The sequence below is a fragment of the Schistocerca americana genome, chromosome 6, assembly GCF_021461395.2.
Source record: "Schistocerca americana isolate TAMUIC-IGC-003095 chromosome 6, iqSchAmer2.1, whole genome shotgun sequence".
Classification (NCBI taxonomy): Eukaryota; Metazoa; Arthropoda; class Insecta; order Orthoptera; family Acrididae; genus Schistocerca; species Schistocerca americana.
Window position 1 is genome coordinate 493057513 of NC_060124.1, and position 26782 is coordinate 493084294.

Consider the following 26782-nt stretch of genomic DNA (forward strand, 5'->3'; position numbering starts at 1 on the left):
TTTCCTCTGTGTTTCTGCATTTCTATTTTTTCAGTCCACCTCCCCTCAGATGTGAGTGAATATTGACAAAATCTAAAGACTTTCATTAAAGTGCAAAAGAAAGAGAAAAATAAAATAATAACTTACAATTGCACAGTCAACAGTTCTGTTTTGAGTTTCATTCTTCTCTGTGATGACATCATCATTCTGATCTTCCTGGAACAATAAGTGATTAGTTAACCTACAAGTGTACTAAATGGGTTATAAAAGATTATGTATATCTGATTTTATGCACTAAAACTTGGGAAAAATGGCCCTCTGGAAATTGTGATCTTGAACACTCGAACATGGAGCTTGAGTGATACGTAGTAATTCCATGAATTAAAATGTGAAATAAAGTCATGCTTAAATAGCTGCTGTTTATCTCCTGAAGCAAGCTTAATATTTAAACAGTGCCAGCTGCAGATATTTTGGCAGCTTAGCAAAGCAATATATTTGGCACCCATCGCCCTATTTCATTCAGGATCATTTAGAGATTTCAAAAATTGCAAAATGTATTAATGCAGACTCTCAGAGGGGTGGTATTCAAAAAATGTTCTCAGGTTTTCAGCTACATCAAGTTAAAAATGTCAAATACTCCTTTCCCATTGACTGTGGCTGGGCTTCTTGTATGCCTTGAAGGTTATGATGCCATTGGTGCTACTCTACTGCTATATATGGACATATGTTGCCTATATGTTTGCTGTACCAATTTCAACCTCATGACTGCTGAATCCCCACACTGCACTAAGCTGTAGGCCAACATCTGTATTTAGGGTGATGTACACAGTTTTTATTTCAAAGGTTTTTTGGTTAATTTGCTCACCATTGTAGCCATTTTTTGAAGTAATTTTGTAATTGAAGAAATATTTACTGTAGAATATAACTTAAGAATAAACAAAGCAAAACAAAGGTGTTGATGTGGTGAAGAAGAAAAGCAAATACTTGCTTAACATCAAAATTGGGAATGACATAGTAATAGATGAAGTGAAATACTTCCCTTACCTTGGAAATAACATTAGATGAGATGAACAAATAAAATCAGTTATCAAAAGTAGATGGACATAGGTGAAAAGCGACTTCTTCAATAGAGGACCTCTACTGATGTCAGATATTTATGCGCAAATGAAGAACAACTTGCAAAGACAAATTGCGGTAATTGTGCACCTGGAGCACAGAACTGTATGTAAGTGAAACTTGTAATTCTGGAAATCAGAAGAAAGATAAGCTAAAAGCATTTGAAATGTGATACTCTTAAATAATATTAAAAATTAAGTGGACAGACAAAATAAGAAATGAAGCACTAAAAAAAAAAGAGAGGAGTAAAGAAGTCTATGGAAGACCTTTACCGGAAGATAAGACAGACTAGTGGAAAATCTAGTACAGCTCCCAGGCATATTAAACTTGATGTTGAAGTAGAGAGGAAAAGTAGTCGTGGAAGGCGAAGACTAAAATATGCTGAACAGATCATAGAGGATGTATGAATTTTATTTTTTTAAATTTTTTTGTATTTTATGCATGGAGCCACCAACTGATGGCCTTTGCAAACACCACAGTAATATTTTACTAGTTTTGTACAAACAGAGAGTAGGTACTTTTTATATATTTATATATGATTACATGAACTTAATATAAATATTAGTGTGTTTAATAATGTCAGAAAACTTACTGTTGTGTAATAATTATTACAAATATTAAGATTTTCACAGAACAAAATATACAAAGATTTCAATTTAGTTTGATATTAATATTCATTCTAAGAGTATAAGCAATTAATCTGGAATGATTTCAGTTTCACTTAGAGCAAGTTCCCTTGGTGAAACCTATAACAGCTTGGCAGTTTGTTATATCCTGTCTGGTCGTTAATGCATGGGCTATGGTCTGTCGTTTTTAGTTTAGTTCTTTGTTGATAGTAGCAGTCTTGCTTTCTTGTATTTTAGACATGTATATCAGCACACTTGGCTGCTTGGTTTTGGTGTGTCGCAAAGAATGTAATTAATTTGTAAAGATAAAATGAGCAAACTGTAGCTTATTTATGATGTACAAAGATTTCCCTGCAGGAGTCTCTGTACCTGAGGCTATGGATGATCCTGACAGCTCTTTCCTGCACGCTTGATATTCTGCTTGTATGTATGTCAGCAGCACAGCCTCACACAAAAATTGTCTCACAGTAAATTGTTTTTAATGTCTGATCAGAAGCTACTTTTGGTAACTGGCTAATTAGCTGCAGTGAACTACTGATTTTATTGCATATAAAATTGATATGATTTACTCATTGTATATTTTCATTTAGATTAATACCTAGAAACCTACATTCATCTGTGTCTGTTGCTTCAGTTATGCTTGTACTATTGACAGTGGTTTGATGTGAATTTGCAAGTTTAAAAAATCATAATTGGGATTTATTGATATTAACTTTCAAACCTTGATCCTGAAAAGATGTAATTATTTGACCCAGTCCCTCACTTGCAACAAACTTTAACTCATGATTCTGTTTGGTGTGGCAACAAATATCAGTGCAATATCACCTACATAGCCTATCAATTGGGTGTCAAAGGTGGCTCTAGACCATTTATATAAACTAGGAAAAGGAAAGGGTCCAGAACTCAACCCTGGGGTAGACCTTGTGACTGTTTCATATGATGTGATTATTAATTCTGTAAGTCAGATTTGTTCACTGCTTGCTGTTAATTAGATATGTAGTTATAAGTTGCAGGGAGGTGGCATTTATTTTGTATGCCTCAAGTTTACTCCAGATTTACAGAATCGAAGGCTTCAGTGAGGTCTAAAAATAAGCCTGCTGTTTGCATTCCTTAATCAAGGACACCATACACTTGATGAAGAAACTCTGTATGTGTTGTGATCTTCTTTGAAGCTATGCTGTTTTTCTGATAATATCTTTTTTTTGGGAAATAATCACAAAGTTGTTTCAGCAATAAAATTTCAGATATGTTACTGTAGTTAGGCGTTAATAACTTGGGCCTAAAATTTGAAATCTCTTCTGTGGACCCTCTTTTATGCACTGGTTCACATGTGTTGCACTTCAGTGCATTTGGAAAGATGTGTTCTCTAACGTTATAGTCAATCAAATCAGTACTTATTTTAACTAATTCTTTGTTTCTTAATCAAAACACTACACAAACTATCCCAACCTGATAAGCACTTATTCTTTAGGTTATTTATTATCCTGCATATTTTCTATTCCCTCACTCCTTTAAATTCAAAAGGTGGCTCTTCCATGGGGCATAGCCTTAATGGCTGAACACTTTAATTGTGAGACTCTTTTTGTTGTGCCTATCTGAGACTCAGCGTATCCACTATATGGTGAGTAGCAACTTTCCTTCTCATTATAAAGTTTTGGGAAAAATTTTTTAATAGAAGTTTTTTAAATAAATTTTGGTCAGAAGCTGAACAGCGGAGAGTTAAAAGTGAATTTCTGAGTGGTCCTAATTATAGGAATAGGGACGGTACTTTGAAAGTGTTTTGTAAGAATCTACTTTAAAAATTAACACACTGTGACAAAGTATTTGATGAAATGACATTGATTGATGCACTTAAAAGGAGGTTACCTGAAAGGTTGCAGTGGGATTTGGTGCATGGACCTGATGATTGTCTTGAACAATTTTTACAATTTGTTGACAGGGTCGGTAGGGCAGTAGAAAGAAGTATGCACCATAATAATTTAAATGATAGAAATTACAATGGGAATAATTAAAGAAACACAGATAATGGTAACTTCTATCAGGATCAAAGTGTCAATGGAGAGAGAAATTTTGAACATCAGCAGGATAGGTATATTGGAGATAACTATGGGCATTTTAGTAGAAGAAACTATCATAGAAATAACTACTTGGAAAATGGCAGTTCGCATCAATGAAGGTCCACATTTTTGGGGTGAGGAAACACAACAAGCATAGAAACCACAAGTTACACTCACAGTGTTCATGATATGGCCCATATATCTGAAACTGAACAGACAGAGTATCATATTTCTCATTTATGTTTTGATCAAAAGTTTTGGGATACTATGTTTAATTATGGTGATGTAGGTGCTGATCACAAACCAGAATGTGAGAGAAGTGAAAATTTTGATATAGTATGTACTAATGATTTCCTCTCGTGCTCATAAAACAGTGTTATTGGTGTATGTAAATCAAGTGATGACTGTATTGGATCTGAACTAGGTGATACCTTTGATGTAGATGCGAATGAGAGCTGTGAAATAACTGAGGTTGGTAAGTCTGAGACTGGTGGCTTATTGAAAATAAAAGTAGGTGAGGTAAGTGACTTTGATGGAGGTGAGACTTTTGTTGTTAGTGATATCATTGATGAAGTAGTTTTGGAAGAATATAATGATGATGATGATGATGAGTATCAGGTATTTGTGAAGTTTAAGGATAATGAAGTTTCAGAGTTATTTGTGAAGGATGTTGACAATACAGGTAGGATAAGTGATGTATGTGATATTGTAAGTGAGAGTGAGGAACACAAGTCCACTCAAAACAGTTTTTTATTAAAGTCTTGTGGAGTAATGATCGAAACAGTAAAGATGAGTTGCCTGTGACCCTAGAGAATAAAGGTGAAAACTTTTTGAATTTTGTTTGGGACCAGATTGATGGTAACATAGATAAATGTGCATTCTGGAATAAGTTAGTTGTGGTTAGTCAAAATTTTGTATTCAAATTGGTGGAATGAAGTGAAAGAAGATCTGAACAGGATTTTTACAGCAATGTGTTTTGTGTTCCTTCTGTAACAAGTGATGTTAGATGTGCCATGGAATCTGCTCATTGTGTTCAATCTATACCTGACAGCATGAGTAACCAAAGCAATGCTATGATACCAGTAAAGTTGATAAAACCCTGTAAAAACAGTGTGGATGTAGCATTTGATGAAATTGAAAGTGATCTTTTGCATGAAGTGTCTGACAACAGAGAAGATGATTTAGATTTTGGGTGTCCTTACATTAAGATTAAGATTGATCAGTGGGAAGGGAGCTGTTTGATTGATATGGGTAGCCTAATTTGTGATATATCTGAACAATTTAGAGACAAGATTAGGTATAGTAAGAATTTTGTGGAAATGGCCATCATACGTATAAAGATAAGAGGAGCTACTGGTAAGCAAAGGAAGTTTATAAAATGCCCAGTACTGTTAACTTGTATTATAGAGGACAAGACCTTTGAACATGGATGCATAATGATCCCTAGTCTGGAAGACTAGGACTATATAAATGTGTTTTGTTTGTCAGGAATGTAGTATGTAAGATCTTGTGATTTCTAAAGTTTTGTCTTATCTATTGACTGAGTTTAAATCTGTGCTATACTATGTTGCAAATTCATACAACTGTATAATTATGTTTTGTAGTAGATTTGAGCTTTTGAAGTGGATACATATACAGCATGATACTAAATGAGTACATCCTTGTATAATTTAGATATGGGACAATGCCATTAAGTATCTAGTATTGAGTCCTCATATCCTGTAATGTAATAATCGGGAATAGTATCTTAGTATATCTGTGTGTGTGTCATGTTATTATTTCATTTTTTATTGCATTTAGGTCTTTTTATTAAAACTCCATATGTGAACACTTTTTAATCCTATCTGACATAAATACTTTGGAAAATAATTAGGGAGAGCATATGCCGTGTGATATAAGGAAGGTATTAACCAGTATATTTAGTACACAAAACAATGTTTCAGGATTCGATGTGAATGCTAGGCAGGAAGTAGCCTAAACATTGGACTGTGTGATGAGAAATCTACTGAGGGAACAGAGATGTGAGTAGATCCACTCCCACACTGCTTTGTGGCTGCGCCCTGCTGGACCAGTCAACTTACAAGAGATCGTAGGTGCTGGGTAATGTACTCAAGCTCCTGTCAATTACATCAGTGTTGTGACTGAGATTTGTTAATTGTTAGGCAAGACCAGCATGGACAATGTTAAGCCACATAAATGTATGTTTTTTTCAAGTAGGGGTATTAACTTCCCAATACATTTTGTAACTTTAAATCAGTATGTATTTTTTATCAGTTGTAAATGAAACTTGTAGACCTGTATGTACAGAGTTTAGTTTGTATAAACAATTAGAAAATAGTGTGGAAGACATCTACTAGTACTGACAGTATAACAATATGTACACATGTCTGATTTCATACACTGATTTTGGTCCACAAGCTACTCAATTATGCCATCATTCAAATCTATTTATGACTCTGTTTACCTGCATTTATCCTGAGTACTGCAATATTTTATATCGTTGGGCAAACTAATGCGTAACTCTGTTTTGGGTACACCTGGTCACCACGACTGTGTGTGTGTACTCAGGGAGAGTGTGCAACTATTGATTGATGCTAGATGATCCCTATAATTACTCATTACATATGATTGAACTCAGTGGTATGATTATAAACTTTTTCATTTTGTTGTGTCAAAACATTTGTGCTGGCCTGTACCTGGTGTGGTTTGGATTCATGGGTCGGTCCCCACATCGTAAGCTTAGGCCCTAATATTTTTTTCATTATTTTGTCACTTCATGAGTCAACATATTCTTGTGTACTCTGGTTTATGTGGCTGATTGATTTTGTGTTATATTCCTTCTCAAAATTGAGTATATTCTCCTGGTCTGTACCTGCCGTGAGTTTTTCAAGTCTGCTAATTCATCGTATACTTAGGCTCCGAATTTTTTTCTCTTCTCTTTTGAAGATTTTGAAGGTGTGACTTTATGGATGTAAACTTGCAATTTGTAATTCTAGTGATTTACCTTGTCTCTCAATTTATTTCTATAGTCTAGTGTTGTAATGTTGTAGTTTTGACTTTGTATCAGTTGTCTTGTGACAGAATCTACATCTACATCTACATCCGTACTCCGCAAGCCACCTGACGGTGTGTGGCGGAGGGTACCTTGAGTACCTCTATTGGTTCTCCCTTCTATTCCACTCTTGTACGTTCCACAGTTCTGAAAATCTGAATACCATGTCCTGATATACATATAATTTATGACTATGTATGGTAGATATCCTTCTTATGTTTTCTGTAATGTTATGCATCAGATACCTTTATACATCTGCATTCCATCTTTTTGCATCATTTTGTACACCATTTGGCAAACTTTATAGTAAGTCACAGTTTATTGCAAACACATTGTTTCCAAATTTTATGAGGTGGATATTGTAAAGAGACACCATTCTCTACCATTACCTTTCTTCAACAGAAGTAATCGATACCAAAAGCAATTTTTTAAATTTTGAATAGGTTAACAATATCTCAGTTGTTTTTTAAAAAAGAATTTCATGTGATTTCATACATGATGTGTTATAATTCAAGCTAAAATCTGTAAAAAGAAGTTACTTTATTTTCTTTATTATGATCAATATGTACTAGCTCTGAATGTACAATTGAAATTTGTTTCTTCTAGAAATATTTGAAATTACAGAATATTTGGCATACTTAAAATTTCTATTGTTATTTACGCAATTTGGCACTATTTATTATGTTAATTTCCATATTCATTTATAAAATGATAACATAAGTTAATAGAAATTCATTTGTCAAGAAAATTTGTGAACCCTTTGGAATATTGTTATTACTGCTGAGTGAAGCAGTAGTGGGCATGCCTCTGATGTGATCAGATGTGTTTTTGTTTTTGAGAAGAACAATGTAATTTTCGGCTTTGTTGATGTAGAAATTATAAAGACAGTGTGATATAGAAAAATGTGAGAGAATACAATTTTGAGCAAAACAAAAAAAGAGTTCAAATTTATTACGCCAATTGGAACCATGAGAATCTATAATGTCAAAAATTTCAGCTTTAAGAATCAGCCCCTAGATGTGAAGAACCGGAGCCAAGAACAAGAAAAGAAGGTATGGAAAAAGTTTATTGTAAATCTTACTCCTCTCGAAGCTTATTTAAAATGTTAACCGTAAAGACAATGACAGTCAATCAAGAAGTGATGTGAGGGAGGGGTAGATTACATGCTTCACAGTTAACTATATTTTAAAGTTATTGTTCATATAGTATATTCAGATGACATTGCATTTGGGAATATTGATCTCATAATAACAGCACCACCAGGAAAACAATCTGAGGTTGTTATTATACAGTGTGAACCATAACTCTGACAAACTCTCAGAGATGGTAGCATGGACCAAGACAAAAAAATTGCCTAGTAAATATTGGCTCTAAAATGTGTATCTTAAGAGCTATGAGCACGTGTTCAGTGGCACAGCTGTGTTACTCAGTGGCAAGTATGAGCATGTGCTTGTAGCTCTTAAGATAAGCACTTTAAAGCTCATTTTTACTAGATCATTTTTCCTTGTTTTGGCGCATGCTACCACCTCTCAAGGTATGGAAAGTAAAGAGCTTCAGTAGAAAAGATGTGCCTCTCAGTAGCATAGATGAACAAGTACTCATAATTACAAACATATGAATTTTGGAGCCATGTTTACCATTTTTTTCACATTTCTTTGGTTCATCTCTTATACAAAATGAACACAAATTGTAAGAATAAAGTTTCACATTCTATTCATTTGAAACAGTTCTGTGTCAAAATAAGTCTCAGCTTAGGACTGTCTCAGATGACCAAGATTTGTGCCAGGCAGGGTCGCTTCATATAGGTATTATTGTAAGTGTATATAAGGCTCTATAAGTAAGTGTGAAAGTAAGAAAATGACCAGCACATGTGAGTGAGAAGTCATCTGTCAGTTACTTTTGAAGAATTAGTGCCTAAGGTGTGAGTCTTATCATTCCAACAGGGCAAACTCTGTTTCTCGCTAATGTTGCAAAAAGAAGTTGCTTTTACTTATAAATGTATTAAGGGTCACTATCAGAACAATGGGTTAGGAAGGAAAAGTAATTTACTTAGAGATTTTGTATCTCTGTCTGCAATTCAAAGATGAGTGCAAAATTATGGTAAAAGGCACTAAATGAGTTGCTCACAAATATATACAGGTGAACTGGGATTGCACAAAAATTAAAAATAAATAAAATAAAAAGAGTTATGCATACCTTCTATTAATTATCTTACTATCAGGATTGTGACAATGTATGTATTCGTGAGAAATAATATAAAATAAAATGTCAGTCAAAGGAATATTGTATTTTATCAGGTGGCAACAGACATATACACACACCAAAAAAAGTTCTGCATCAACCCGGTTCCCACAACTCCTGAGGATAGACATTGACTGTGGATATTGTATCACAGACACAGTCCCTTTGACTGTTCAGAGATGCCACTAAACCTGCCCAAAGATGTAAACAACCATGCATGAACAGCTTCTATCAGACGGAGGGGTCCGACAGCCCATCAGTTCCAGTCATTCCAGCAGGAAGGAGGTACATGGTTCATGTTGTCTGTAGTTCAACCATGCCTAGACAGTCAAACCTAGGGTGACCAGACATCCAGATTAATCCAGACATGTCCTCCTTTTTAGCTCTTTGTCCGGGGTCCGGGCGGATTTTTACAGTGTCCAGCTTTTTCGCAAAGTTGAGCGTAATACAGTTAAATTTACAATTCGTCCCGTTCTATTGCTCTTTTCTTAAAGTATCAATAATTGTTTAGGAATGTATGTGTGTTATGTCTATAAATAATAAACTCATTTATTAAAATTGAATGTATGTTTGATGGGGAATACTGCAGATGAGGATACCACCCGTCAGCTTTGGACAAGTCACATGAAAGTAGCCAATCAGGAGTGGCATTTAGACAGCCGTCTTTGTTAAATCTTAAAACTACGTGTAAGTATAAAAACAATTGATGCCACACTGTCACCACAATCAATGTTTTTAATTTAAAATTAAAAAATATTGCTCTGGGAATTACCACCTGACCACCAGTAACAATTAACTACTAGTTTGGTAATTCCCGTTAGTCATATGACTTGTCCAAAGCTGACAGTTGGTATCCTCATCTGCAGTTGACTTGTTTGATGTGTCCTCTTTTTTCTTTCTTTGTCCTCCTTTTTGAAGCTGTTTGTCCTCCTTTTTAAACAATTGCATCTGGTAGCCCTAGTCAAACCGCAGTTTCATTGTGTCCGCATTGTTACTTTGTGCCAGGAAGGGCTCTCAACAAATGAAGTGTCCAGGCATCTCGGAGTGAACCAAAGCGATGTTATTCGGACATGGAGGAGATACAGAGAGACAGGAACCGTCGACAGCATGCCTCGCTCAGGCCGCCCAAGGGCTACTACTGCAGTGGATGGCCACTACCTATGGATTGCGGCTTGGAGGAACCCTGACAGTAACGCCACCATGTTGAACAATGCTTTCCATGCAGCCACAGGATGTTGTGTTATGACTCTAACTATGCACAATAGGCTGCATGATGTGCAACTCCACTCCCGATGTCCATGGCAAGGTCCATCTTTGGAAACCATGAAGCCATGCAGCACAGTACAGATGGGCCCAACAACATGCCAAATGGACTGCTCAGGATTGGCATCACCTCCTCGTCACTGATGAGTGTTGCACATGCCTTCAACCAGACAATCGTCAGAGACGTGTTTGGAGGCAACCCGGTCAGGCTGAATGCCTTAGACACACTCCAACGACTGCAGCAAGGTGGAGGTTCCCTGCTGTTTTAGGGTGGCATTATGTGGGGCTGGCGTATGCCACTGGTGGTCGCTCTAATGGCTGTACGATACGTGGATGCCGTCCTCCAATCAATAGTGCAACCATATCAGCAACATATTAGCAAGGCATTCGTCTTCATGGATGATAATTCGTGCCCCCATCGTGCATATCTTGTGAATGACTTCCTTCAGGATAATGACATCACTTGACTAGAGTGGCCAGCATGTTCTCCAGACATGAACCCTATCGAAAATGCCTGGGATAGATTAAAAATGGCTGTTTAAAGATGATGTGACCCATCAATCACTCTGAGGGATCCATGGTGAATCACCGTTGAGGAGCAGGGCAATCTGGACAAACAGTGCCTTGATGAACTTGTGGATGATGAATACAGGCATGCATTAGTGCAAGAGAATGTGCTACTGGGTATTAGAGGTACTGGTGTGTACAGCAATCTGGACCATGGTGGTATAACATGCAATGTGTGGTTTTGATGAGCAATAAAAAGGGTGGAAATGATGTTTATGTTTTCTGTACAGGTTCCAGAACTCTCAGAACTGAGGTGATACAAAACTTTTTTTGATGTATGTACATGAACAAAATATATACAACCCCTAGATACTAGAATTTATTTTTTCTTCAAATAACAACAACATAGAAGGTGTTAGAGGACATTATAGAGGAAAACCATCCAGATTTTTGGTCATGGGAGATAAATACTGAGAAGATCTACAGAATATGGTGTTTTAATGAGATAATGAGCAGGCAACTGTTGAAGGGACAAATAAAATAAGATCTGCTTTCACTGATAATTATGGTAAACACTTCTAGGCTACTTTATATATATGTATTATGAGAAAAACAGCTACATTAAAAAAGCTACTGCTTCTCCTCTTATACTACACAGCTGTTTTACTCTCATGCTTCAAAAAAAGTATTTGCTTTACGCAGACCTTTATCAGCTGTCTTTATAGTGGCAAAGTTAAGATCTGTTTAATATGAATATTAGAGTTAAGCAGTATTTACACCCCAAATCCAAATATTCACCTAAGCTGTTGAATTAGTGGCTGACGCAGTATTAATTTATTTTGTTTTTGAGTATAACTTTAAACTTCCTGCCTGGTGTCTTCCAGCAACCTTTTATATCCTGCGGAACCAGAATATAAAACTCTGTTTTGAGTCCTAAATAAGGATGCATAGTAATATGAAAATTATTGTCATTTCTAGTATTGTGGTTGTCAGGGGCAGATTGTTCTTATGGGCCACAAGGGCCCAGCCCCACCAGAAATTTTGCGATACAATTTTATTCTTTGTATTTTTTCCAGTTTTTTATGAAATAGTTTGAAAATGACGTGATTTTGGAGTAGTATGAGTGACAGAGACCAGAGGTAATCAGGCCCAATTTCCACCCCTATGAGCAGCTGCTACATTTCCCTCACCCCTCTTCTTGGTGCATTTTTCCACAGTGACAAACCCATTTTTCTTTCGCCACTAAATGTCCAGGGCCAGCATCAGGTGCCTCATACTCTCCACACCTCCAGCACATAAAACTGCAGGCACAGTGACATGACCAAGCTGCTTCCCTTCTTCCACCTTACCCCTCGCTAAGACACAGCTCCCAGCCACCTTGGGTGGGATCATGCATGGATCAGCTCACACACTTCTCCCTTACCCCTCACCCCAGCAAACTCTGCTCTGTCTGTAGTGCTCCCATTCTCCTGCCCTTACCCAGTTCATAAGTCTACACAATGTTGGGGCCAGCCAGCTTTGGTCTGTAGCATGCACCTGTAGTTGCTATCATGTGCCCTACTGCAGTCATCCCTGCCTCACTCCCCCCCCCCCCCCCCCTTCCTCCCCCCAACCCAACCCTATTGCCATTCATAAATGAAAAATGACAGAAACAGAAAATGAGGCCACTTTTCAGCAGTATTTTGTAATCTATATTCTGGAGGTGTGTGGTTGAAATTCTAGTGTTCTTATGGTGATTTCAGAGTGAATAAAGTAGATTTTTTGCTAAATAACACACTTTAATTTATTAAATATAGATCAGATAGAAATCAAAAGATTTGGAAAATACCAACCAAAAGATTTCATGCTATCTCAACTTGATGCAAAGAACTGCAGAACTTTCTGCAAGGTCCTGCAAAAAGCAGTGGTTAACAGTGAGGGAAGAGAAACAAAAGTTATTTTGTTTCTATTATATGTTAGTTGGATGTGAAGAATTATGGACAATTGCCAGCTGTGATGAACTAAAGCATTTAAGTGAATGCATTAAAAAAACATGAGGAAAGTGGAATACATTTAGAAAATGCTTGTAAATGCAAAATTTTTGGCACCATTAACATTGCTGCTCAGATTGAATTGGCAAATAAAGTTTCAGTTCAGAAACATAATTAGTTATGAAGAACAGACACATATTAAACAGAATAGTAAGTGTTTAATATTTTGTGGAAATCATGAGTAAGCACTAAGGGCTCACAATGAAAAACAGGATTAAGCAAACTGTTGTAATTTCTTAGAAGGCAAACCAACAGATACTATGTGCAAAAGTCAATTTGTTATTATGAACTGTGATATACCATATTTACTCGATTCTAAGCCGCACTTTTTTTCCGGTTTTTGCAATCCAAAATGTTGATAGGTGCCGCCACAACTAACTTCTGCCGTCGAATATATGTAGTGCTACACAGGCATGCTTTGCAGGCACAAAGATAAATACTGGCGCCTAACCCTCTGCATCAGTAAATAAATTTAAAAAAAAAGGTGGAAGAAGAGCTTTTTTCTCCACCTCGAGTTTCGGCCACTGCATTTTCATACATTATCCACCGAAGTAAATACAAATTCCATATTGTGCATCTTCGAATGTAGCAGCATTTCAATGTACTACGAAAATCCGACTAGCAAGACTGGGATGTTTGTCAATATGGCCAACTCTACATTCTGAATTTTTTCCTATCTGTAAGAAGAGATGGTTCCTTATAGGAATTGTGAATTGCATGCTGTATTCTCTTCACCATAAGAATAATACAAATATAAACATTTTGCCATGTATTCTTTCGTGTTTGCTGCAAACTCATTTAAATCCTGTCTGCCTAATAAACTACAAAACTAGAGTGAGACAACAGCAAATGCGGAAAAATATAGATATCATCCCATGTTTACATTTGTATTATTCTTATGCCCAATAGTGATACAGTCAGAAATGAAGCACGGCAATTGACTAGATTTTTAAATCAAAGATGAATAATTTCAGTGCAGAATGTATTGTACTAAAGAGGCGTCTGCAAAGATTTTCAAATGGAGAAAATTTTTCGCTAAACTCTCGTTCAGAACATCTTCTATCATACGCTGTCTATTATTTGGTTCTTGTTGATCATTATCAAAGAAAGCAGGAGTGTAGGTAACGGAAAATAGCGGTCTCTTGCCATTGTTTCACTAATGGGACAATTCCTCTCTCTCTCTCTCTTTTTTTTTTTTTTTTTTTTTAACTGTAAGTGGCAGTAGTGTCCACAAAAGCAAGGCATGCCGAGAGCGGCGACAGGTCGTAAACATTCATTATCAGAATGCGACAAACAATGCATGACACAGTACAGTAATGCATTTGCAGCTTAGTGTGACGTAAACACCTATAACAAAGAGAACGGCACTTATCAGATCAAAGAAAAATAAACAATCAATTCAAACCAAACGAAGTACGCGAAAAAGGAAGGGTACTCGTATAAATACGGATGGAGCACCTGACGCATAGCAATGGCTACCTGGTAAAGCTTAACTGCTAAGCTTACGACTCGAACCAAACTACTTTAGCTGTATCGTCATTCATTCGACCTAAATTGTGTCTCATATTTCAATGGACCAACTTTGTTTCGATTTGGAGGTGTGGCCAAAAACTTTTCTCTCCCGTTGAATTTCAAGTCTCAAATTTTAGGTGCGGCTTAGATTCGGGAAATTTTTTTTCCTTGATTTCGAGTCTCATTTTTCAGGTGCGGCTTAGATTCGAGTGGGGCTTAGATTCGAGTAAATATGGTAGTAAGAAAAAGAAATCCGTTGAAAGATTCCTTTCCTCTGAAAATGTTAATGATAGACTAACATGACGGCTTAGAGAGGTTCTAAGAAGAAGTCTGAAACCTCTCAATGTTGAAGAAAAACTCATTGCTCAGGCATTTGATGATGTTCCAGAAATGAGCAGTAGTTGTGGTGGTGTACTGACTCTGTTGCAGAGCACTTTCCCACATGCCAAAGTTCACTGTTACAATCACAAAACAAAGTTGGCTATTCAGAATGCTTGTAGCGAAAACATAAAGTCTGTTAGGTTGTTCTTCACAAATATTCCTGGATTTAAAATGTTTTTCTCTTTATCACCTAAGCAAAGTGATTTGTTGTTACAGGCACTCTGCAATAAGAGAATTTCTTCAGTTTCTTCAACAAGATGAAGTTTCTGGTCTCACATTGTAAAGGTGTTCACGAAAAGAAATTATGCTTATTGAAATGTTTTGATTGAACTGATGAAGAGAATATTTGAGATAATATGATGATGATGAGGGAATCATTTGCTTTGAGGAATTTACATCACAATCCAAGACTTTTTGTTCCTTCTAAACTTTTTCTGCGAAATTATGAAACATGCTATTTTGTGCAACACAGTTTATATTCAGAGTGCAAATGCTGTTACTGTATCCAACACATAACGTAATTTTGGGTCAGCTGTTCCAGAAATAAAGGGAATATTGCAAGGTATCAGGTTTGTGAAGATGCATGATTTTCTTCTCCAAAAAAATGTTCCAGTTATAGCACTGGACTTAATCTGATGGCAGCTGCTAAAGAAGTGTGTGACACTGCATTCAACAAACAAAAGGAAGATTCCAAAACTCTCATGTATTTAGTAGCTTTGATATTGTTACCCATTGTTCATTCACAGAAATGTCCCATCCACTTTAGTCAATATGTTATCATTAACTTACTGTTGATTTATTTGCCATGATAAATTGAAAAAATGAACTGTCAATTTTATCTCAGTGATACAAGGCATTACCCTTCACAAGCTGTGACATGGCCACGAGTAGAACGCTGATTGGAATTTCAAAGATATCCTCTTTGTTAATGGAGCAAACGGCCATTGAGTTCAACCTTTCTTGACCCATGCTATTCCTAAGGAAGGTTTTAATTCTTTTTAAAGTGCTGAAACTTCACTCTGCTTCTGTTGTGGAAACAAGTGTAGTTAGTGCAACTTGTAAACGTTTGTGCATTTCAGTGATTGATTCTCCAAGGGAATGTTCAACAAGGATAGTGAACACACACACACACACACACACACACACACACACACACACACACACACACACACACACACACACACGCACAGGTACATGCACATGTGCACACACACCCACACACAGTAAATGTGATGTTCATGCACAGACAAACAAATAATTACAATTTCAGAAAAAACTGGATGATTCATTCGAGAGAAAGAACTTCAAAAATTGAGGAAGTCAATAATACATTGGTCCACCTCTGGCCCTAATGCAAGTTGTTATTCAACTTGGCATTGATTGATAGGGTGATGGGCTACCTCTTGAGGGATATCACACCGAATTCTGTCCAATTGCCATGTTAGATTGTCAAAATCCCAAGCAGGTTGGAGGGCCCTGACTGTAATGTTACAAACATTCTCAATTTGGAAGAGATCTGGCAAACTTGTTGGCCAAGGTAGGGTTTGGTAAACACAAAGGCATGCAGCAGAAACTCTCACCATATGCAGCTGGATATTTCTCTGCTGAAATGTAAGTCCATGATGGCTTGAGATGAAGACCAATAAAATGAGGCATAAAATATCACTGACATACTACTGTGGTGTAAGGGTGCTCCAGATGACAACCAAAGGGCTCCTGCTATGAAAAGAAATGGCACCCCAGACCATGACTCCTGATTCTCATGCTGTATGGAGTGTGACGGTCACTTTGGTATCCCACCACTGTCTGGAGTTTCTCCAGACATGTTGTTTCTGATCATTGGGGCTCAGTTTGAAGCAGGACTCATCATGCAGACAATTCTGCTCCTGTAAATGAGATTCCAGGAGAAGACATGTCTGGAGATGTCATGGATGGTGATGGGACACGAACCTGACTGTTGCCCATCATACGCCCCGAAAACCAGGAGTTATGGTTGGGAGCCAGTTCTTTTCATGGCAGGACCCCTTTGGTTGTCATCCAAGTACCATTACAGCACAGAAATATGCAGACAGTATTCTATGACCTGTTTTGTTGCCCTTTATGGCAAGCCATCCAGGGCTTACATTTCAGCAAGATAATGACTGTCTACACATGGAAATAGTTTCTATTGCTTGTATTCATGCTTGCCAAACCCCACCCAGGCCAGCAGGTCACCAGATCTCCCCACAACTGAGAACACTTAGAGCATTCTGGGCAGGGTCTTCCCACCACCTTGAGGTTTTGACCATCAAATACACCTACTGGACAGATTGTGGCATGATATCCTGCAGGATGATTTCCAACAACTCTATCAATGAAAGCCAAGCTGAATAAATGCTTGCATTTAAGCATGTTTTCCATGTGTATGTTAGCAGTACTTTTCACTATGGCCTATTTCATTATTTCAAGATACAGACAGTCCATTAGTAGTTCCCCCCCCCCCCCCCCCCCCCCCCCCCCGTTATGCTGCATATCTGAAGACTGTCATCACTGACTCACACCAGTAGTCTAAGGAGCTGACAATTTTTTGATCATAGACAAAACCAAACGAAATTTATTCTAAAGATATTACATCCGTTTATGATCTGTTCACTTTCCTTGTGGAACATTCCCTTGAAGAACTCTTCATTCAAGTGCACAAAACTTCATAGATCAAACCAACTACACTTGTTTCAACGGCAGAAGCAGAGAACAGTTTCAGCATTTAAAAATAAATTAAAACCTTCTCCAGAAATGGTATGGGTCAAGAGAAGCTGAACACAATGGCTGTTTGTTCCATTGACAAGAAGGAAATCAGTGAAATCCCAAACTTCAACATCAGAGCCCTTGAATTGTTTACCAGTTAAAAGAATAAGCATGAAAACTCTTATATAAGTAACCTACAGGACAGAGACCTCATAGTTAATGTTTCAGTTACATAAAATATGCACAAAACCACTCCTAGTCAAGGTTATCCCAGAATTATTTCCTTTGCCCGTGAGGCAAAAGCCAGGAGGGCTCCATATTTGCTCTCCAGCACATTCCCAGTGGGGAGGAAATCACATGGTTCCCCTCACAGTTACACAATTTTTGTTTTTACACCATAATCACATCACAAAAACACATCTAGAATAAGTATGAACATCAACAGGAAGAAAGTCTCGTTAATGTGGTGTTGCATAGATAAACGGGATAAATTGAAACCGCCACTATTAAAAGTGCGAGGGTTAAATGGAGGAAAGCTACATAACTATGAAGTTGATGAAAAATTAATTCTTGGCCAAGGCCAAGATGAAGGTGAAAATAAAAATAAAGATAAATACACAGCAAGGATGCAAGTAGTTTCAAATAATGAAACGTGTTATGACGGTGTATTTGGATTTGATTTCTTGTCCACTAACAAGGCAGAGGTATTTGTCGCAGAAAGAAAGATCAGACTAGGCCGTAGTAAGTACAACCTAGGAAATCGTTCTTCAGATCATACTCAAAGGAGCAGCAATACAGACGTCAAGGGAATGGACTGCCCAAACAATGCACCAGTTCAAACCATCCGAGTCGATGTTCAAATTGAGCAGCCTCAGCAAATCCCCAAGGCAGCAGGAAAGACAATCTACATTGAAGTTAAGTCACCCTGATGCAAGGACAGAACTTTGTTATTAATTGAGCAATCCAAGAAAAGTGAGTTATTGGATACAATGCATTGCTATGTTGCTAGAAGTGTAGGTGTCACTACAATGGTGAGACAGAATGTCGCAAAAGTCCTGCTTACAATAACGAATATGAGCAATGAGGATGTTTTATGCCAAGAGGAACAAATGTTGCTGAAGTGTCGAACGTAAGTAAAAGTGACGTAATACAGATTCCAGATGAGGTAACAAATGCTGCAGTTATAAACACAGATTTTTGTAACAGTAACGCAAAATTGCAATGAGGAGATGAAGTTAATAATGTAAGTGCAGGTTTTCTTGGCGAATTTCATGTATGATGTCTTCACGGGTTGTCAGCCAAGTAGCATCATCATCTCATAGCAACGTTTCGATGGAATGTGTCTCCATCATCTTTAGGCAAAGATGAACTGAAGCACAAGATTTGGAAGAAGATAGGACATTTGACAGTTGATGAGCAGGAGATTTTAGTGCCTGTTTTGTTGGAGTATGCAGATTTATTCCGAGAACGTGCAAATTTACCTGTCACTCATTTAGTTCAGCACCATATTCATACAGGGAATGCAGCCCCAGTCACACGGAAACCTTACCGAATACCATTTAGTCAGAGAGTTGGTAGAAGACATGATTAAAGAACAATTAGAAGCTGGAATTATAAAACCAAGAGATCCTTCAGACCCACCGTGGTGTTTGCCTGATGTAATTGTAAAGAAGAAATCAATTTCTGGAGAACCACAGTTCTGTCTTTGTGTTGATTACCAATCTTTGAATGCTGTGAACACACCCGACATTTACCCCTTACCAAATTTAGAGGAAACCATGGATTACTTGGGCAGATGTTGAATTTTTTCAGTATGTGATATAACAAGTGGTTATCACCAGTTAACAGTGCATTCAGATGATCAAGCAAAATCTTCATTTCTAATAGCTACAGGAGTATAGAAGTATCTTCGTATGCCATTTGGACTTCGTAATGCTCCAGCTACATTTCAACACCTGACGGATTCAGTTTTACAAGGGCTCACCCCAACACAAGCACTTGTTTACCTTTATGACGTAATCATTTTTGGTGAAAACATGAAGCAGCATACTGAGAGACTACAAGCTGTTTCTGAGTGTATAAAAAGCGCAAACCTGTCTTTATCAATTGATAAATGTCATTTTGCACAAAGTAAAGTTAACTATCTTGGTCATGTTATAACCCGTGAAGGTGTTCCACTTGATCCAAAATTAATTGAAGATGTTAGGAATTTTTCTGAACCACAGAATTTGAGAGAACTACAATCATTCTTGGGATTGTCAAATTTCTACAGACGATTTATAGCTGGTTATGCGAATATAGCACATCCATTGACAAAGCTACTGAAGAAAGGAGCCATATTTAAGTCGTCAACAGAATGCAAAAAGGCAATGGAAGAACTTAAAACTGCTCTAACCACAGCCCCAGTGCTAGCCTATCTGGATTTCAGTAAACCTTTTATTCTTTCAACAGATGCATTCAATTTTGCCATAGGTGCAATCTAGTCTCAAGAAGTTGATGATCATGAACATCCAATCTCATTAGCTTCCAGACAATTAAGCAAAGCAGAATGTAATTATACTACTACTGAGAAGGAGCTTTGTGCTTTGGTTTTTGGTATAACACATGACAGATGTTTCTTAACAGGAAGAGAATTTACAGTTATTACAGAACATGCCACATTTAAATGGTTATTGAGCTTAAAGGATCCAAGTTCCAGATTAACAAGATGGGCATTAAGGCTTAGTGAGTGCCAATTTAAGGTTATTTACCGAACTGGTAAACAACATGAGAATACTGATGCAATGAGTCAAAAAGTCAATGTTTGTGTTACAATGAGTCGAGAAGAAGAGTTAAAGGCAGTTCAGGAAGAAGATCCACAATGCAAATTATGGAAAAATGATCAACGTTTTGTCAAAATAGATCGATTATTGTACAAAATCACTAGTAAAGGAAACCGCCTAGTTATTCCATAAAGCATGAAAGAGCAAATCATGAGAGAGCAACCCAATTCTTTATTATCAGGACATTGTGGTAAAAAAGCAACAAACATTAAAATAGCTCAAATGTTTTGGTGGCCGAGCAGCAAAGCTGACATTTTAGAGTTTGTTTCACAATGTGATCCCTGTAACAGATGGAATAATGTAGGGAAAAGTAGAGTGCCATTGCAAGAACTGCCAGAAACAAGTGAACCATTTGAATGAGTAGGACTAGATGTCGTAGGACCATTGCCTATGACTAAAGATGGAAACAAATACATATTGATAATGTTAGATCATTTCTCTAGATACCTTCTCATGATACCAATACCTGATCGGAGCACTGAGACTATAGCTAAAGCTTTTGTAAAAGAAGGGATTCTTAAGTTTGGATCACCATTAAGTATAATTAGTGATCAAGGAACGAATTTTATAAGTGAATTGCTTAAACAGACTTGTAAGTTCATGCAAATAACTCAGTTAAGGACTACACCAGCACACCCTGAAGGAAATGGAAGAGTCGAGCAAGTCCACAGTACACTTATTAAAATTGTTAGCCATTATGTGGTCAGCAAACACCACAATTTGGATGTCTGTTTACCGTACTTGGTAAGTTGTTACAATGTCAAAATGCACAGCTCAGCTGGTCTAAGTGCATATGAGATTGTTTATGGAAGAAGAATGCATTCACCCTTGCACTTTGCATGACCGACTACTGGAATCAGCAATGAACACATAAGGGATCTAGCACGCAAGCTAAAGGTAGCATGGAGGAGAGTGAAACAGCGGAATCATCAATCCTTTCTTCAGCAAGCAAGGCAACATGACTGCCAAGCAGCAGTGCCACAGTATTGAGTAGATTTTGTGTATCTGAGCAATGTGGTGTTAAAGAAGAGTCAAGTCATAAAGCTTAAGAAGTTTTGGAAAGGACCATATCCAATGTTGGACGTGTTGTTGCCAGTCGCTCTTAAGCTCCAACTCCCCTTTTGTTCGATAGTCATTCATGTCAATCGTGTAAAGCCATTTCTGGCAAGATTTCCTGTAGTATCGCAAGACGATAAGGACTGATCAAGAGGCAGACCTGCTGTTCTCAAACCCAAGAGAATCGGGAGGTTGCAGTCCAGACTTTGAGGCCGAGGCATTGCCACGTTCCAAGCAATCCTGTTCCAGACACCCCTGCAATCTGCGTAAACGTGTGTAGTGTCTGAGAGTGCAATGCGTGTGTTTATTTCAGCCATGTGCTTATGTGAATGTGTTGTGAAAATTTAGTATTGAAGCTATTGCATGAGTGCACAAGAGAAACTAAACCTTTTATTCCACAGGTTACCACAAGAAACTCTTTTATTTTATGTTCATTGTTAACTCTAGTATTTAGAACTAATTAACCATGTTCATTTTTATTCTAATGCTTGCTATGATAGCGTATTCTACTAATGTGGTAGTAATAGTACCACAGAGTACAGCTATTTTGTTTGAACAAGTAATACAAAACTTGTCCTCAAGTACAATCTGAGTGAAATCCAGCAACAGTTCAATTCTGTAAAGAAGCATATTGACCTAATTCATTCTGCTTAGGGTAATGATACAATTTTGGAAATGGGTACATCTTGGTATAACAACTGGATCACAGCCAAAATGCAGGTAGAGTCTACATTTGCTAATTATGAACAAGAGATTTACTGTTTTTTAAAGCTTTTGCCACACAAAACTTTAATTAGGCATAAACGATCCTAGTTTGATTTTGGAGGGAGTATCCTTTGTACTGTATTTGGTACTTTAAGTAGTCAAGATCTACTGGAAGTTAAAGGCAAAATATAGGCTCTTGAACAACAGACCAGTACAGATTCAACTAACTTCTCTAACGAAATTATCATATTAAAGAATATGCAAAGAACCATTACCAACCACACAGTTTTCATTGAACAGATTGTAAAGCAATTTATCTCACATTTCCATGTACTTCATAATGAAACAAATGCAAACATCCAAGAACTATTCCAAGGATTAAATGCTATGATTGCACATTTAGATTTAAACACTCTTTTGTTAAGGATTACTGATAGTTTATCAAATGCGAGAATTGATGCCCTTAACATAAGAACAGCTTTAGAAAGTAGTTCAAATGATTGTTTAGCAGCATACTACTACATCCAGAACACTTTTTACAGATCCTACTATCAATTGAACGAAAGCTAGATGCAATATATACTATGATTTACCCTGTTAATGCTTACAATTTATAAGCTTACTATAAGTTAACCACCACACACTCCTTAATGATTGAAGATGAATTAACTGTTATCATTTCTATTCCCATTGCTAGATCAAAGCATAATTTTGAAATGTATAAGATTTATGTATTAACCAAAACCAACCGCGGGAACACCTTGGGCTGCGGATCGGAGCCGCCAGCTGGGGAAGCCGCCGGGGGTGGAGCATGCACCACCGGGTAAACACAAGGATGAGTCGGACGACAGACCAACAACAACCGACAACTACCGACAATGACCAACTATGACCGACACAACAAGGAAGAGATAAACAAGGGAGGCTTGTGGAAACCACAACACCCAACACCAACAGTAAATCCACTCGGAACCAGAGCCAGGCAAATGTCAACAACGAGCAATGACCAGAACGCAGTACCACCAAGATAGAGACACAATCCAGAGCGAGTACCAGACTGACTGGACTAGGGCAGAGCAGGTCCCTACATACGAAACCGGAGGGAGTGGCTATTGGCCGCGGTCTGCACGTGGTGTAGCGGTGGCGCCCTCGCTGCGCGAGAGCCGCTGCGCTGAAGAGCCGCTGTGGACGCGGAGCCCTCTATGGGCTGGCCACGTCCATTTCTTCTGGCGTGTGTTCGACTTCCGTGGCGGGAGGTACTAGAATTTATATTTACCCTTTGAAATGAAGACAGGCAGGTATTCATGTAAAGTATGCACTGAATGATTATCTCTTGATCAGCAAGGATTGAAGATATTTTGTGTCCCTGAATGAAAATGATTTGCATATGTGTAAATGTAGTCATAAGTTAATTTGCCCTGAATCAGCAGTATTCTTAGACACTAGAGTGTACAGTTGCAAGAAAGAATTGTTTATGAATCATCCCCCAAGAAATGATTGCCCTAGAATTTTAACGTATCGTTATCATCCATTTCTTAAATGATGTTCTGAAGGTATAATTTTCTCGTTTAACTCCACCCTTCATGTCACATTTACATGTAAAAACTATGATACACCTGAGCTACCCTTTACACTAAAATTGAACAATAGTGGATTAATCTTAAATTCCACACATTGTGATTTATCAAGTGAACTATTTGATATACCTATTGCGTTGTCAACTACATTACAATGATTCATACATACTAACACATGGAAAGCATTCCTCATCAAGTTTTTCTGAAGACAATAATTTAATTAAAGACATCCATGAAAATGTAATCTCTTAAAACAATGAGTTAAATTTCATTGAAGCAGCAAATACAATTAAGTCCTTTGATTCCTCCAGTAATGTTAATGCATACTTGATTGTCAGCAGTATGTTTTTATTGCTTTTATTAATTTGTCTTTTGTCAACAGCATTTGTAATATATAAAACTGTCATCTTGAAGGCACACTTCTCTGTACCGAACTTTACTGTATCTGCAAATGAAATACATGTTGCAATGCCTTCTGATTGAGGATGTAGGTTGCAAGTGCTACTATGAGATGGGATGCTTGCTACTATGAGAAAAAAAAAAATATGGCTGTAGGATAGTTTGTCGTGGCTGTGCCTTCTTATAACATTCTGTGGATCCTGGCTGGATGAGGAAAGGGTGGTATGATAGGTGGGTGGCCGGTTTCCTCTCACCACAACATGTAATGCACACATAGTTAAAATACACTTTATTAGAGAAACCAGTAGAGTACTTAACTTCAGTGATGTCCAATCTGAAGTTCTGTGGTTAACAGCAATCAAATAACATGTACTAATTTTTGAATCTAGTTTGTGTCCATATCACAACTATATACTATGATTAACATTTCCTCACAGCTGGCTAAGGTGCGAGGTGACGACTATCACTGAGGAAGACTAGAGTGCAGTGCAACATATTGAGGTGTAGTGTGAACTGAATCCCAATGTGATGTACTGAGGTACTGAGATTGAGAGAGTGAGACAGCTAGGTCAGCGAAGCGGCCTTCATTGATGCTGCCCAGGGGCATTATTGGTGCATAGCCTGGTAATGTGTCTTGGTATTTTCTTGACATTGTTCAGTGCCTCTATACTATATGTCCTAGTGCTGACCAGTGTGCTGGTGAAAGTGTATGCCAGCACATAGTTACAGTAAGACAGTCCATCTGGTGGGTATGCAAAAGGTCCCTGGCTCAAGGGCTATTATGCACACCATTTTGAAAGATACTCATAGTGCATGCTGTCACATGCATACCAACAAGAAGGAGTGCCTTTAGAGATTTAGAATGAGTCAAGGTATATATTAACAAAATACACACAAATCATAGAAACTTAAGAGTGTTTATTCTAGTAACAATAAACTATCACTATAATGCTTAACGCTCTTCAAACTTCTAAATTTGATCAAGAAAATTAGAAAGAAAGCTACTACTTTGAAAAACAGCTCCTACCTCTTCACTTATACTGAGCAGTTCTATTATTAGTTTAATATTTACTCACAGAAAATACTTGTACCTGCATCTGAAATAATACTGTGTCCTATTTACAGTACCTTAATACTTGTCATGCAGCTTTCCAACCAACATTGCAATTCATCATGTACCTAAGAGAACTTTTCAATCATCTGGTTTAGATATTCAGATAATTTGTACAAACAGCAGCTAATGAGGTAGGTTTTTACTTTTGTTTTGGACTGGTTTGGATACCCAATTTCTCGATTTATGCTAACAGGGAACTTGAATAACTGGTCACTCTGCATCCTAGACAAGGAGATAAAGTCAACATGATATTATTTTTACATCTTTTATCATGAGTATGTAGATCAAAGTTCATCTGAAGCTGATATTTGTTCTCAACAAGAAAAATCATTAAGGAGTAAATGTATTGGGAAGTGAATGTCTGAATTTCAATACCTCCAAAAAGGCCTCTGAAAATGTATGGTTACCTACTTTACATAATATTCTTACAGCTTGCTTCTAACATTCCTCTTTTGGTCAACATGATGAGAGTCGTATCTAAGGGCAGAACATGCTAAACTGAACTTCATAACTTGTTTGTCTAAGTGTTGACTCCGCTTTAACCTGTTTTCCAACTGGACCCTTTAGGGGTCTTACACAGCTTGTTTTATTTAGTATCTGCCATTAATGTCTGTTTCTGATTGTAACAGGCCATTTTAACTTGTTAGAAGTTGCAGAATCTGAGCCTTTGTGAGATTAAGACTTAAAATGTTTGTTGTGAGCCATTTGTAGTGCTTTCCAGCTATTATCTGAACTGTGTTTGCCAAGGTTCAGTTTTCACACTGGTAGTATGCTTATGCCACCTGCAAATGTGACAGGCTTTGGACTATCCTTTGAACTCGTTGGAAGATCATTAATGTAGGGTAAGAACAGGAGTGGGCCCACTGCTGATTCTTGGAGTAGCCATACACTGAAGTTAGTTTAATGCCTTCTTTTCTCTGAACAAAAACAAATTCACTGTCCAGTATTCACCTGTGACAGCAGATTTATGATATTCTACATCAATTTCTCTTGAACAAAACTTGCATAGAAGTATCTACTTGCCAACTGCCAACATACAGAGTCATCAAGGCATACCGATCTTCTGTAGATATGATTCCATTATCAGTACAAGGGCACAGAGTGGTGGGCTAGTGCAAGGAAAAAATTGTAACTTTTTGCCTAAACAGTTAAACATAAACTTGATAATTTCTGGAACTGGAGAGTCTTTTTTGTCTATGGTGACAAACTTCTTGTGATGTGTTTTTTCATTTTTTAGTTCCATTTTTGTTTTGGGATCAATCAGCCTGGTTATTCTTTATGCACTGAGCTGTACAATAATAGTGTAATAAAAAATTGGACAGTTACTTGCTATCTATTACTGAATTGTTACATTGTCTTTGGGATTATTTTTAAGGCTGTTATACCAGAATAAGCATAAGGATGCAGTCATTCAACTTACTTTTATCTCTACGCTCCACCAAAAGTCATCATTGTTTGGTGCCCTCGTACAGTTTGTATCATCCACAAAGAACTTTAATACACTGTTATGTAGAAACGGTGTGATGTTGAGAGAAATGAGAGTGTATTTCCTGAAAGAAAATAAGTGAACTGATGAGCTATAGTGGAAAAGAAAACAGTTTAACTAATATACAGCTATCAG

At 37.3% G+C, this 26782-nt stretch overlaps 1 protein-coding gene across 1 annotated transcript in view; it reads right to left on the minus strand.

Annotated features, from left to right (window-relative positions):
* Positions 1-26782, minus strand: part of LOC124619804 — a 157468-nt gene that overhangs the window by 107087 nt on the left and 23599 nt on the right. The window contains exons 3-4 of the mRNA XM_047146399.1: positions 26582-26711; positions 127-195 (exon numbers count right to left, since the gene is read on the minus strand). Coding sequence (XP_047002355.1) covers positions 127-195; positions 26582-26711 — 199 coding nt within the window. The remainder of the gene's footprint in view (positions 1-126; positions 196-26581; positions 26712-26782) is intronic.